The sequence below is a fragment of the Bison bison genome, unplaced genomic scaffold (genome assembly GCF_000754665.1).
Source record: "Bison bison bison isolate TAMUID 2011002044 unplaced genomic scaffold, Bison_UMD1.0 scf7180017864118, whole genome shotgun sequence".
In the NCBI taxonomy this organism is placed as follows: Eukaryota; Metazoa; Chordata; class Mammalia; order Artiodactyla; family Bovidae; genus Bison; species Bison bison.
This window is the reverse complement of record NW_011494690.1, coordinates 2,771,044-2,785,077: the sequence shown is the minus strand read 5'-3', so window position 1 is coordinate 2,785,077 and position 14,034 is coordinate 2,771,044. Positions and strand designations below refer to the sequence as shown.

Sequence of the window (14,034 nt, the reverse complement as noted above, 5' to 3'; positions counted from 1 at the left end):
AGAGGAGTTACCCCACGTCCGAGGTCAGGGGCAGCAGCCGAGAGTGCCAGGCTGCGACAGCGCAGGAACGGCCAAGAAGAGCTACACAAGTCCGAGGTCAGGGGCGGCAGCCGAGAGGAGCTACCCCACGTTCGAGGTCAGGGGCGGCGGCTGGGAGGAGCTACCCCACACCCGAGGCCAGGGGCTGCAGCCTGGAGGATCAACCCCATGTCCAAGTAATGTAAATTGGTGTATGAAAAGCAGTATGGAGGTTCCTCAAAAAACTAGAGTTGCCGTATGACCCAGCAATCCCACTCCCAGGTATATCTTTGGATAAAACTATAATTCAAAAAGATACATACAACCCAATGTTCATAGCAGCACTATTTACAATAGCCAAAAACCAGAAACAGTCTACATGTCCACCAAAAGATGAATGGATAAAGAAGATACAGTGTGTGTGTCTACACACACACACACATATATACACACACAACAGAATACTACTCAGCCACAAAAAAGAATGAAATACTATCATCTGCAGCAACATGGATGCAACTAGACATTGTCATACTAAATGAAGTAAGTCAGAAATAGAAAGACAAATACCATATAATATCACTTATATGTGGAATCTAAAATATGGCACAAATGAATTTATCTACACAACGAAAACAGATTCACAGACAGAGACAACAGACTTGTGGTTGTCAAGAAGGGAGTAGGGGTGGAGGGATGAATTGAGAATCTGGAATTAGCAGATACAAACTATTATATCTAGAATGGATAAAATAGCAAAATCCTTCCCTGTCCTACTGTATAGCACAGAGGACTATATTCAAAACCCTGTAATAAACCATAATGGAAAGAGAAAAACAAGTATTTCAGTGGTTAATTGAGTGACACAGAATAATTTTTTTCAGAGACAAGCACAATTTATTTCTACATTATGTTTCATGAAACTTGAAAGTCTCAGTGTCACAAGCTAAACCACAGAAGCTGCCCGTCAATGCCCCACCCTAGACCCTTTCTCTCTAGCCAGCCTGCTGGAGTCTTCTGGACCATGCTGGCTTAAATTCTCTATTTGAATCCTACCATAGGTCATGAACCTCTATGAGGTTCATGAGAAATCATTGGCTTTTTCCCAAGAAAAATGCACAAACACATAAGCACATAAATTCAGAATCAATTTTAAGAGGTTCGGAGACTCCTTGAAACACATTTATGGAGCCAGGCTGAACCCCCTGGTCTAAACCATTGCCTGCAGAGGGCAGCAGGGCAGCTGTAGCCCACACTGAGAGCTGCATTCAGGAAAGTTGGGGACACTGTAGAACTTGATTAGTTTTTTGAAGGCACTCTTCTTCAGCATCATCACCTCTTCTGGGAACCTAGAAAAGATTCTGACCCGGGAGGAGCTGCCATTCTTCACAGAGCCTTCAGTGGTCAGTTGCTTTTGAGCACTCACAGGCACGCTATTGCAACTGAGGGAACGTACTGCCTTCCTCTTGTTCTGCACAGACAAATAACTGAACAGGAAGGAGGACAGCTTGTGCTCGGTGACGTCTGGAGCCTCTTCAGAGAAGCAGTCATCCAGTGGGTCCAGCAGGGTTTCAAGATGCCGGCTCACAGGACTGGCTCCCACACGCGGAGGCTGCTTGACGATCTTCCTGGAATGGGCTGGGTCATCGCCTGCCCCGTTGACAGAGGGAAAGGACATCTCCTTGGCCAAGGCTCTGGGGCCCCTGGTTTGGAGGATGAGGTTCGCTCCCTGAGGGCTGGGTTGGGAAGTACAATGCTGACTCAGGATGAGAGTGGCAGCATCCTGAATGAGATTCCAGTCTCTCAGGATGTCATCCCTGGTGGTGAACTGGGATGTCACAGTGAAACGGATGATCAACTTGTCCTGGATAGTGGCTGGAATGAGGAAGAGACGGCCAGCTTTAGCTATTTCCTTTAACACGCTTTCTGTGAGGCAGTTAGGACCCTGTTTGAAGGATAAAGACAAGAGCACACCACATTATTCCCAGTAAGCATCCCCAGAAGCCCAGTATTTACATTTCCAAGAGGCTGAAAGTCACCAAATAACACCCTTCACGTGAGACGGAAGATGGCATTACCTTGAGACGAAAAACCACCAGGCCAAGGTGCCTCTTGGCAGGAATTTCAAAGAAAGGGTCATTTCTGACCAGAGATTCAAAATACTTAGCCATTTCCGTGCCCTAGAATTGTGAACATCAAGAGAACTGAGATTATTAACAGGAAGAGAAGACTGTGCATAAAACTTCGCCCTGCTAAACAGGTTTAAAGCTGGCACGCCTGTGAACCATAGAGACCTAAGTGACTTCTGCCTGATTTTCTTCTCCATTTGATTTTGTTCCAAGCTATGAAACCTCCAGTGGCTCTGTATTTCTTGTCACATTAGCTCCACTTTGAGAACTCATGTCTCAAGGCCCTCTTTCAACCACCCCCAGAAAGAGAAGGCTTGCAGGACCCTAGTTTCCCAACCAAGGTTTGAACCCCGGCCCTCAGCAGTGAAAGTACATAGTGCTAACCATGGACCACCAAGGAATTCCCAGAAGCCACCTGCTTTGCCATTAAGGCAATGTGCCCTTATAAACCAGCTTCAGGTGTCTCAGCGTCCAGACTGGCCAAGGGGGCTGGCAAGGGTCCACACGCAGCCCACGTTCTACAATGCCAGCCAGGAGCCTCTTGCAAGTGCAAATGCTCAGAGGAAACAACATCTGTTTCTCCTGCACATGAAGGCACAATGCGGGCTGTGACAGCCCTGCCCCCATATCCTAAGTCTCCATCTTCCCCTAACCTCTCAAACATTTTCACCTCAAATGCCCTTTATCCTCTTTTTTCTGACATTCCACAAAGAATATATTTTTACCTATTATCCTCATGGAGAGGGCTTTAAACCTGTTTAGTGGGTACAGAGTTTCTGCTGGGGATGAAGGGAAAGTTCTGGAAATAGTAATGACAGTTGCACACTTTGTGAGTGTACTTCATACCACTGAATTGTGCACGTAACAATGGTTAGCGGTGTCTCTACTCAATGTTATATGGAAGCCAGGATGAGAGGGGAGTTTAGGGGAGAATGGAAACATGTATACATATGGCTGAGTCCCTCTGCTATTCCCCTGAAACTATTACCATCGTTAATCGGCTCTACCCTAATACAAAATACATTTTTTTTTAAAAAAGAAAGAAAAAAAATTTTTAAGATTAAAGTTTAAGGGTTATGTTATCTATATTTTACCACAATAAAATAATTTTAAAGTTTTGTACCATATTGATCTTTTACTGAAGTTATCATTTTTAATTTCCTATTTTTTTTTCTTAGAATTACTAACTAAATAAGGCTAAAACTTATCCCCCCCCCCTTTTTTTTGCCCTTTCATTTTTAAAAACTTCCCCAGGTAACCAGAAGGATCTTAATAAACTATTTGCTAAGTAATTGCTACTACCTGACTCTCACACTGGCTACTCTATTTCAAGAGAAATCAAAAGGATTTAGCTAAGAATCTTTTTGATTTGCTACATACCTGATCCAGAATCACTTTATCTCTCCAAGGCATGGTCTGTTTAAAATTATCTCCAATCTCTGCCTAAGCACTTTTCATTGTCAAGCCCTAAAACTCTCTCTCAGGGAAGCACTCCACTAAGTGTTTTCTAGCTGTTTTATAATTTTGCAATTTACTTTCTAATTCTGTCATCATTTCCCCCTGTACCTCCTTCCCTCCAAACCCATTTCCATCTTGCCCTACCAATTTTGAGAACTTTCTGTGTAAATTTTTCTTACATCTACATGAGTAAGACATCTCAGGTACAAATCTAGACAGGACGGCAGGTGGAACAGTGAGGGAAGCTCCTGGGAGAAGCGGAACTTAATCTCCTGGCATCATTTGGAGAGGAGAGGGTGGTTCAGGAGGGTGAAACCCAGGTGAAGGTGCAGAGGCGCACTGAGGACGGAGCCGGAATGGGCCGGGAGAAGCCTGAGCTTAGAGGCTGAATACTGGGTCCTTGAAAGCCAGGCCCCAGAGGCTGGGCACAGTGCAGGAAAAGGGGAGCTGATGGGAATCAGGGACTTTGAGCTGGGAAGAGGCAGCATGAGGGAGTGGGCCAGCACCTGCAGGTCACTATCCAGCCCTAAGTTGGAAGCAAAAGCATTTTCCTGACAATTTGTAGCCTCCACCACCTCATCCCCTAGCAACTACATTTCAGTCTTGAGTCTGAAAGTCAATCTAGAGAGAGCAAAAGTGCCTCATGTCCCTCAGCAGGCTGGGTGACAGCCGCTCATTGATAAGCACCCCCAACACCTTGATGTTAATAACAAACGTAAAATTACCAGCCAGTCATCCTTAGTGATTCAACCATTTCATTGGGCTTTGTATTTGTTCAAGAAGGAAAGAATTCCCTAGAGGAAAGGTGGACAGGAGAAGACACACAGAGGAACAAAGGATGACGTTTTTGGATTAAGCCTGCTGCTTTTATTCAACAACCTGGTCTTTCTCGTGGGCACTTATAAAAATGAGAGGAAAACACTGCTGACAAAAATTCTTAGTTAAGTTCCACCCCTTCCAGGAAGAATATGACACAGCCTTAGCCATTTTGTCTAGTGCTGCTTGACAAAAATCTTAGACATAATACAGATTGCAAGTCACTGCACCCCCCTGGCTCAGTTCTTACCTGTGAAGTGCCCCTACAGAGGTGTCACAGTGAGACTGTCATTGTGAAATTTACCAACAAAATTTAAATGTGGTCTGAATACATTTAAACTTTTATTTTTATGTAGTTATAAATTCACAGGTACTTATAAGAAATCATAGACCACATGCTCTCTTACTCATTTTATTACAATGATGACAGCCTGCAAATTTATACTACAGTATCACCACCCGCATATTGACATGGACACAATCTACAAATTTTATAGATTGGGGGTTACCAATACTCACCTGTGTATGTGCTTGTGTGTATTTTGATCAGTGCAATTTTATCACATGTGCAGGTTTAATAAATATGAAGGTTTACAAACAAACAAACGAAAAAAGAATGGCAGAGGGACTGTACCTATCTCAGTCACCTCTGGGTCTCTTTCCTAACACAATAATTTTTTTGTTGAATTGAGTTGAAATAAATTGTACCAAATATGCCTTCAGTAAATACTTACTGACATAATGCAGACTCGGTAGGTCTACATGTCTAAGCCAGGAGAGCCAGGTTTCTGGCATAACCATGAGAGTGACTAACATTTCCAGACAGCTGTGACAACGCAAGTAATTATTTAAAACACAGGCTCCTACCCTGGGCACATGCCGCCCTTTGATTTACTCTCTATTTCTTTCTCTGCAAACCAGGTTCTCGGGCCATGCCCACCTGGCACTCGATAGTAGCAGAAGGGATGGTGAGACACTCAGGTGGGCAGGACAGACACCAGACAGCCCTTGGAGTCACGTTCTGCTCAGTGATCCTCTAGCTAACAAACAGATGGCCACCCTGAATAATCAAGTCCCAGGAGTTCAGGAACAGGCCCAGACATCTGAACCATACATCACAAGTCCCTAGGGCAGGTCTGCAAAGCAGAAACCAGCCTTCCTCCCCACGAGGCCACAAAGAGAGCCCAGGCTCCACCCACATCTGCCCACTACATACATGTCTGACATGCGCTTGAAGATTCTTCACCCCAAAGGACCGAATCACGAACCAGAGTTTAATAGAGCGAAAGCGTCGGCTCAAGGGGATCTGCCAGTGCTAGAACAAAGGAACACAATGCTCGTGGTTAAAGACAGGGACCCCCGCTGCTCCCACACACCCACCCTGGGCTTCATCATCAGTTGCCCACATAGCCCTCCAGGGATGCATGCTGTCACCATGACTCCCGGGCCCGTTGGTAAGAAGCCAGGCAAGTTACCCAGAGGCCGCTTCATCATGTGACCAAACCCTAATGAAGTTGGCCCTAAGAGCAGCACAGGTGGACGCCAAGTCCATAACCCTGAACCAAGGAGAAGACGTTTGCTTTAAATGCTAAACGTTTCACCCCAGGCTGAAATTCAAGATAGGGCGAAATACAACTTTCTCTATAAAGAACCTAAGTTACTTGAATTGCAAAAGATAAAGTTTTATTTCTATTCCAGAAAATAAAGTTTTATTTCTATTACAACAATGTAAAGTGTGGGGGTCAAGAGCTCAGATGCTTGAGTCTTGAAAACCTGGGTTTCTGCTCCAGCTCCGCCTCTTACTGCCTGTGCCCTCGGGCACTGCTGCCTCACTGGCTCCTCGTGAGACAGGAATGAGCAGCACCTCCAGGGAAGCGGTGTGAAGAGAACCAGGGTGAAGAGCTTCACAGGAAACTGTCAGTAGATGTTGGCTATTTAGATGATAAAATGGGAGCCACCAATCACAGCGGCATTTCTGCCTAGAACCAAGATGATCATTGCTTAATATCACTGTCCTTTCCTCATCAGCCTCTGTTACACTCAAATTGACCCTTTGCTACTGGTGACCAAGTCCAACAGAGCTTAAAGTTCAAGGTTGCGGGCACCAAAGAGCTGAAAATGTTCAAACCAATTCTACGCCAATCTCTAAGGTCTGAAAACAGAGCAAAGGGTTTGGAAAATATTTGCAATTGTCCTGTTGAGTACTGTGAGTTCAAATGACCTCCTCCTCAAGTGTCAGAAAGATTTGCCACAATTTCTGTTGACTAAAAATAAATATTTGTTCCATCAAATATTTATCTAGTCCTTCACAGAATGGCCTAATCCTCAAAACTGTGCACATCTGCATCCTTCACCCCAGTTCCCGATTCAGGCACAGTTTGGACATGACCCCTTGGTTGATGGACAATGTTTGTATCGAGTACTAAGCCTTTGATTTCCAAGCAAAACACTCCAGTGTTGACGACCAGCTTGGGGACTTTCTCTACCAGCAGAGGGCATCAAAACCTGGATACAGGACAAAAATCCCTGTGACAAGCAAAGTGTAAACTCCACCCTTAGTTAGATGGACACTCCAGATGCAGACTATTGAATGGATAATAGTGGTCTTTCCTAAAAATATAATTTTCCAGATGGCTATGGCCAATTGACTATTATAACTGACCAGCAAATTAAATGAGAAACAGAGATGATTTTCACTTTGGTTTCTTTACAGTCTGTCCATATCCCCCAGTTGTTCCTCTTGTCACTCTTCTGAAATCAATCCTTGCTGACCCAGGAGGGTGATTCTAGCTGACATTTTCTGTTGGAACAGGAAATTTGGACATGGCTCTTCTTTGGTGATACTCAAGGTATCACCAAATCTTTTCTATGTCCTATCAAGGTTTTGCCAGTCTCCCTGCCAAGGACAAGACAATGCCCTCTCCACTAACTGTGGGGAGAAGAGGAAGCTTCCTGATGTCAGAGGAATCTAGCCCTGATTTTAGGTGGCTCCAGGGTCCCAGGGATGAAGTCCTCAAGTCTTCTCTACCAGGTTGCTGCTCTATTTCTGGCTCATCTTCAAATGGCTGAGCTTTTATTTAAAGTTTCAGTCACCTGAGTGAAAAAGAGCTTGAGGTATGAGTCAGAGCAGCAGTGAAGACCCCTGGGATCACAACAGACAGCAGCTTCACGTTTCTAGGAATTGCTTCAAGATTTGAAAATTAAAATCCATAAGATTAGAGGTGGGGGGAGGAAAAAATAAAGTAGCACCTTCTGGTTGTAGAAATATTCATAGTAAGATTTCCCTGGATCAGTGCTAAGAAAAGTTCAATTTAACATTCTTATGAGTGATCTGCAAGAGACAGAGCACTATAAAATCTCGAAAGTGATGGGAATGAGCCACAAGAAGATCCTGAGATAGGGTTGTGGACAAAAAACAAAAACACAAAAAGTAAATAAAATCCAAAATGGGCCAAGGTAAAAAAATGCTCTTAAGTTATGATGATCCAAGTTTACTTACAGGAAAATAGGCATCATATCATACTCACGAGAGAAACCCAGAATTATCCCTAAAGATATCTGGCCCTTGGGCTGCTGTATTTTTTTATTAAAAAAAAAAATACTGAAAACCCAATACACAGGGCAGTAGCAATGAAAGAACCATTATTCTTCTATTTTTATCAACTTCTGGAGGGTCCTCCCAGACCACTGTAAGCTTATTGTCAGAAATTCTAATCAAAAAGCTTTGAAAAAAAATCTAAAGAAATATGAACTGGTCCAAGGGATAGTAACCAATATAATCAAGAGATGATAGAGTGATTAGTTTAGGACTAAAAGGGCTAGATGCTTCAGCCCAAGGCAAGAAGACAGAACCGTCTCTTCGCAAAAAATGACTCACAGATAGCAGACATTGCTCTCTGTGCTTCTCTGAATTCATTCATTCAATCCTCACCCTCATTTTATAGATGAGAAAACCTAAATAGTTTAAGTCATTTGCCCAAGTCCACACAAATTAATAAATGGAGAAGCCAGAATTCAAATACAGGTCATCTGTCTTTGGTACCTACATACTTAATCTCTTTACTATACAACAAATCTCTGCAGCTTAAAAGAAGAGCTTTTAGAAATGTCATGCCTACCATTTATGGAGCATGTACCACATTTTCAGGAATAAGTGACCTACATGTATGTTTCCACTGCAGCCTCACAATACCCTATGAAACCAGTATCACCATGCCCATTTTGCAGATGAGAAAGTCAAGGCTGAGAGAGGTTCACTAAGTTTCCCAAAAGCCCACTGCTTGTATGGAATCTCAGAGCCAGCTCATCTCAGTATCCCTCGCTTTGGCTATGTTATATGTAATTTACTAGTTTACATCACTGGGTGTGTGTGTGCTAAGTTGCTAAGAGTCCTGTCCGACTCTGCAACCCCATGGACTGTAGCCCGCCAGGCTCCTCTGTCCATGGGATTCTCCAGGCAAGAAAACTGGAATGGGTTTCCATGTCCTCCTCCAGGGGATCCTCCAGACCCAGGGATTGAACCCACATCTCTTACGTCTCCTGCATTGGCAGGGGGGTTCTTTATCACTAGCACCACCTGGGAAGCTCTTACATCCCTGTCTCCCCTATAATTAAAGGAAGGACCCATCTTCAGACTGAGAAGTAAATCTGAAGAAGTTATTTCCCCAAGAGACAGTACAGACTGAGAATGTGGACAGCATCAAGAGACTGAGGTGCAGCTATTGGGCAGGCAGGAATGCTTGGAGGCATCCAGAACTTCCGGAAGGGTACCCGTTGCCCCATCCCCATCGTGTAGCTTCCCACAGCACCTCGACAGGGACAAAAGGAGGACAGTGGTGTAAGCAAGGACCCTCTTCTCCTGCCTGTGGAAATTCTCCACCCTGCTCTGCTGCTGGGGAGTAAGCAGAAAAGATTACCCAGGACGGAGGCAGAAGGGAACTGGGAGAATGTTTAAATGCCACAGATACTTAGGAAACTTGCACACTGCCTCAAAGGTTGGTCAGATTTTCTAGGGTTTTTTATAAAGTTTTCTGGGTTTCATTCCGTATGCTCAGGCACGGTTTGAATCTGAAGGTACACAGCGGTCATACTGTGGGATGGGCTCAGAATGTGAGGGAAGGAGAGCCTTGGGGGATAAGAAGCAGCCAGTTTTCCATCTTAGAGGCTGCCAGGCTGTCCAGACTCACCATGAAGTCGGTGGCCACGCCCGAGTCAGCGTGCCTGAGGTAGACGGGGTCTACGCTGAAGGTCTGCTGCAGCTTGTACTTGTCCTTGACCCTGTGGGGTTCCAAACGGGCATCAGTGGGCTCAGGCCTCTCTGGAGCAAGCGAGGCCTTCCCACAGGCTGGGGGCCCGGCTGCCACACTCACCAGAAGCCGGTGCAGTCAAAGTGCACCATCATCCACTTGGAAGGGTTAAAGGTGAAGGAATCGGCATACTCGATGCCCTTCAGAAAGCCCCGGAACTCGGGGCACAGGAAGGCAGTGCCTGCGTAGGCAGCGTCAGTGTGCAGCCACAGCCCCTCACGGGCACCTGCGGAGGCAAACGTCACCTGCTGGGGGTGGCAGCGCGGGTGGGCGTTGGTTGTCGCCAGTCAGCTAAAAGGCATCTTTCGCCTGGCCTGGCTGCGAGGGAAGGACTGGACAAGGATGCCCAGGGCGGAATGGGACACAGAGGCATGAGGGCACAGGGGGAGGGTGTCAGTGCAAGGAGTGGGGCTCAGGGAGGCAGGGCCACCCCTATGGGGAAAGCCTACGAGCCTCACCCTGGCCTTTCCTCTCACCGACCAGACAGGCAACATCCTCTTGGGCTCCACTCAGAGCCTTCTGGAACAGAAACCAATTTACCACTGGCCCAGAGAACAAGGTTAATGCATCCAATACAAACATTAGAGAGGGAGGGGCTCTGTTCCCTCGTGGGCTTCTCACTTGAGAATTCTGAACAGTCACATTTGGGCTTCTCTTCTGCCCTTATTCCCCACACTCGGGTGTTTACTCTGCCCTGCCCTTTTCATTTTCTTAGCTGAGACTAGAAAATATTCCACTATGCCTCATTTACCCTGTGTTTTGGATACACCCTGCTTTAAGCAGATTTCAACATACAAGGGAGAGGGTGAGAGACCTGAGGACCTCCCACTGCTGCCTCCAGGATAGGATGCAAGGGAGGTCAGCTCAGTCTCCCACTGTAGAAGCGGTGACCTGGCTGCCTGGGAGAAGGCACTCGTGACCTCTGGTGACTCCTCGCACTCCCTGTGCCTTGACCAAGGAGGAACAGGAGAATTCCACTGAGCTGGCTTCAGGCTCTTATTCTAGGGAACATGTTAAAACTCATCACTTGTCTTCCTAGCCAGACGGGGCAGACACTTACAGATGGGGCCCAGCTCTGACAGGCAGTCAAATGCACAGACCCCAGTGGTCCCCAGCGTTGCACAGACCTGGGGGAAAACAAAGGCAGTTAACATGGGAAGATAGGCTGGTGTGATACATTCGGCCTGAAAAAAGATTTCATCAAAGACATTATCTACCCCATGCATCCGACTGGAACAGCGGGTATTTCACACTGTTTTAACATGACCCACAGTAAGAAATTATGCACTGAAGAACTGATGCTTTCAAATTGTGGTGCTGGAGAAGACTCTTGAGAGTCCCTTGGACTACAAGGAGATCAAACTAGTCAATCCTAAAGGAAATCAACACTGAATATTCATTGAAAGGACTGAGGCTGAAGCTCCAATACTTTGGTCAACTTATGTGTAGAGCTAACTAACTGGAAAAGACCCTGATGCTGGGGAAGATGGAGGACAGAAGGAGAAGAGGGCGACAGAAGATGAGATGCTTGGATGGCATCACCGACTCAATGCACATGAGCTTGAGCAAACTCAGGGAGATAGTGAAGGACAGGGAAGCCTGGCGTGCTGCAGTCCACGGGATCACAGAAAGTCGGACACAACTTAGCAACTGAACAACAACAACAGTAAGAAATATCTTTTAGAGAGCCACCTAGGACATACAAACATGTGTATCTGAAATAAAAGTCTTACCACACAATGCATATTCTCAATACAGGAAGGCACTCTCATATTTTCTATTTCTTATTTTTTTCTTTTAGTGCTGGTTATGACCCACACAACTTATTTCCTAACATACCAACTCATACTTTGTAAAACAATGTATTTGAGGACCTTTTGGCTCTTGTTTGCAGCCTGTTACTTACCTGAATTCTGCCAAAATTCCTTCCTCCCCTTCCAACCCTACTGTTCTGAGAACGTGGTCTGACTTACAAAGATGGGCACCAGGCCCCTTTCCCTGTCCTCCTTGATGGCTTTCTGAAGAGCTTCCCCTCGGAGCGAGAAGTTCTCATCCACAGGCAGAAATTTCATCTTGACCAGGGAAATCAGACCAGCCTTTTCCACCGAGGAGTGGGCCTAGAAGGACCACGGAAACCTGTTAGCAGAGTCGTCCGGGAATGAGCACTCCCAGAAACCACTGAAACCAGACAAAGGGAAGCAAATACAGTATCTGACGATTGTCTTACCCCACAGTTCCTTGGAAAATCTCCCAGGCCTGAGTAGCCCTGAACCCAGCAAGCTTCTGTCTACAGGGAAATCACTCAAGGATTAAGACTCCAGAAGCCAAGCCTGAAGGCAACTCACCTGGTCGGAGGCATAGGCCACAAGCCGGGCGTTCAGGAAGGACTCATCCGCCTCAGGCTCAGAGGCTTTCATTTCCAGGATTTTGTTCTTCCTTGCTGCCAGCAAGGCGATCAAGGTGGACTCGCTGACTGTGCTCTGCAGTGGAAGAAGGGTAGCTTCTCCATGTATTCTCTTGACAAATTCCCTAGCTTCATAGGTGTGTGTGTGTGTGTGTGTGTGTAATAGCTATTCTTGAGGAAGCACACACACAGCTCCTGCTTAAGGAGCTGCCTCCCCCCACTCCCCAGCTCGCATGCCTGTTCTCCATCTCCATTCACAACCTCTTATGCATTCCTGGGACACTTCCCTCTCCTATAACTTTCCAATTTTCAACAACATCTTTATAGGCTACAGGCACCAAAAAGAGAATGTCCAGAGAATGCTTGATACATGTCTGCTTATAGATATGTTTGTTCCCTGTGTTAAAAAAAAAAAAAAAAACTTTTAATGTATTCATTCGGCCAAAAAGTTCAGATCTTTGGCCAAAAAGCTCGGATCTTCCCATACCATCTTATGGAAAAACTCAAACTTTTTAGCTAACCCAGTATTGTGTGAAATGGAGTTTGTTTCCGCAGGGATATCCCAGAGAGGGAGGGTCCTGGCCCACGGGCGAGAGGACTGGGGCCTCAGTGTTGCTGCCAATGGCTCTTGTGACCTTAAGCTAGTATCGCCCCTCCAGAAAGCTCTTTCCGTTTATAAAATGGAGAGTGACTCTTTCGCTGCCTCCCAGAGGGGACCACCATAATCCAAAAAAGATTAGGCAGGATTTTGCTCTGGCCATGACTGTGGGAACCCTGGGGGCCACCTCAGCAACCTCCCAAGAATCTGGATGTTCTTTGTCATTCGTTTGCTCAGACTTCGGTGTCCTGGCTCCTTGAAATCTTCAGGTGACCTACAACTGATTGGTCCCTGCTGAAAAGCCTGGCAGACTGTGTCATAGAGAGTGGTATAGACCAGATCCCACAAGATATTCAGTGGCTAAAAATTACTCCACAATAAGGAAGCCAGCAGAATAGTAATAATAATATAATGATACCACCTTCTATCTATATAGCAATTCATAGTTTACAAAGAACTTTCTGCCATCCCACTTGACCTGCATCATATGATCACTGTCTACATATGTGGACAGTGATGCTCAGGGAGATGACAGGACCAGACCAAGTTCATAGAGCTGATGGATACAGGAGAAAGCACTGTTTGGATTTAGACAGGCCTGGGGTTTGAAGCCTCATTCTTCCACTCACCAGCTGTATGATCTGGAGCAAAATTTTAACCTCTCTGAGCTCCAGTGCTCTGGTTTCAAACATCTGGGATGATGTCTAAATGACACTATTTACCTACAGGATTCTTGAGATAATTAGATGAAAAGCAAGATCGTGCCCAGCAGACATTTAGCATGTTCTTCCAGATATAATATCTGAAGCTGTAACTATCTGCTAACACCCACAAGGTCTACAACATGCAGTAATTTGTCTTTCTTGTGAGGGTCAGATTTAATTAGTACAAGACTGGAAGGAGATGGGACTTCCCTGGTGGTCCTAGTGGTTAAGAATCCACCTACCAATGCAGGGGACACAGGTCTGATCCCTGGTCCAGGAAGATTCCAACTAAGCCCGTGTGTCACAACTGCCGAGCCCAAGTACCACAACTGCTGAAGCCCGCACACCCGAGAACCTGTGTGCTGCAACAAGAGAAGCCCAAGCACCACAGCTAGAAAGTAGCCTCCATGCGCCACAACTAGAGAAAGCCCATGTGCAGCAACAAAGACCCAGTGCAGTCAAAAACTTATAAATAAATAGATAATCATTTTAAAAGACTAGAGTGAGAGAGGGAGTCACTTAGCTAGCAAATGGGTGCAGGAAACATCCCAGTTCTCACCTCAGGGCAGCACAGCTACTTTTATTTAATAGATGAATTCAC

The 14,034-nt window shown here is 45.7% G+C and overlaps 1 protein-coding gene across 1 annotated transcript in view; it reads right to left on the bottom strand.

The window, feature by feature from the left end:
• Window positions 1-900: 900 nt before the first annotated feature.
• The window catches only part of HDC (histidine decarboxylase), a 22,076-nt gene continuing 8,942 nt past the window's right edge, over window positions 901-14,034 (bottom strand). Inside the window, exons 5-12 of the mRNA XM_010839503.1 lie at window positions 12,073-12,207; window positions 11,701-11,844; window positions 10,788-10,854; window positions 9,791-9,953; window positions 9,608-9,698; window positions 5,638-5,736; window positions 2,097-2,198; window positions 901-1,963 (exon numbers count right to left, since the gene is read on the bottom strand). Coding sequence (XP_010837805.1) covers window positions 1,229-1,963; window positions 2,097-2,198; window positions 5,638-5,736; window positions 9,608-9,698; window positions 9,791-9,953; window positions 10,788-10,854; window positions 11,701-11,844; window positions 12,073-12,207 — 1,536 coding nt within the window. The 3' untranslated portion in view covers window positions 901-1,228. The remainder of the gene's footprint in view (window positions 1,964-2,096; window positions 2,199-5,637; window positions 5,737-9,607; window positions 9,699-9,790; window positions 9,954-10,787; window positions 10,855-11,700; window positions 11,845-12,072; window positions 12,208-14,034) is intronic.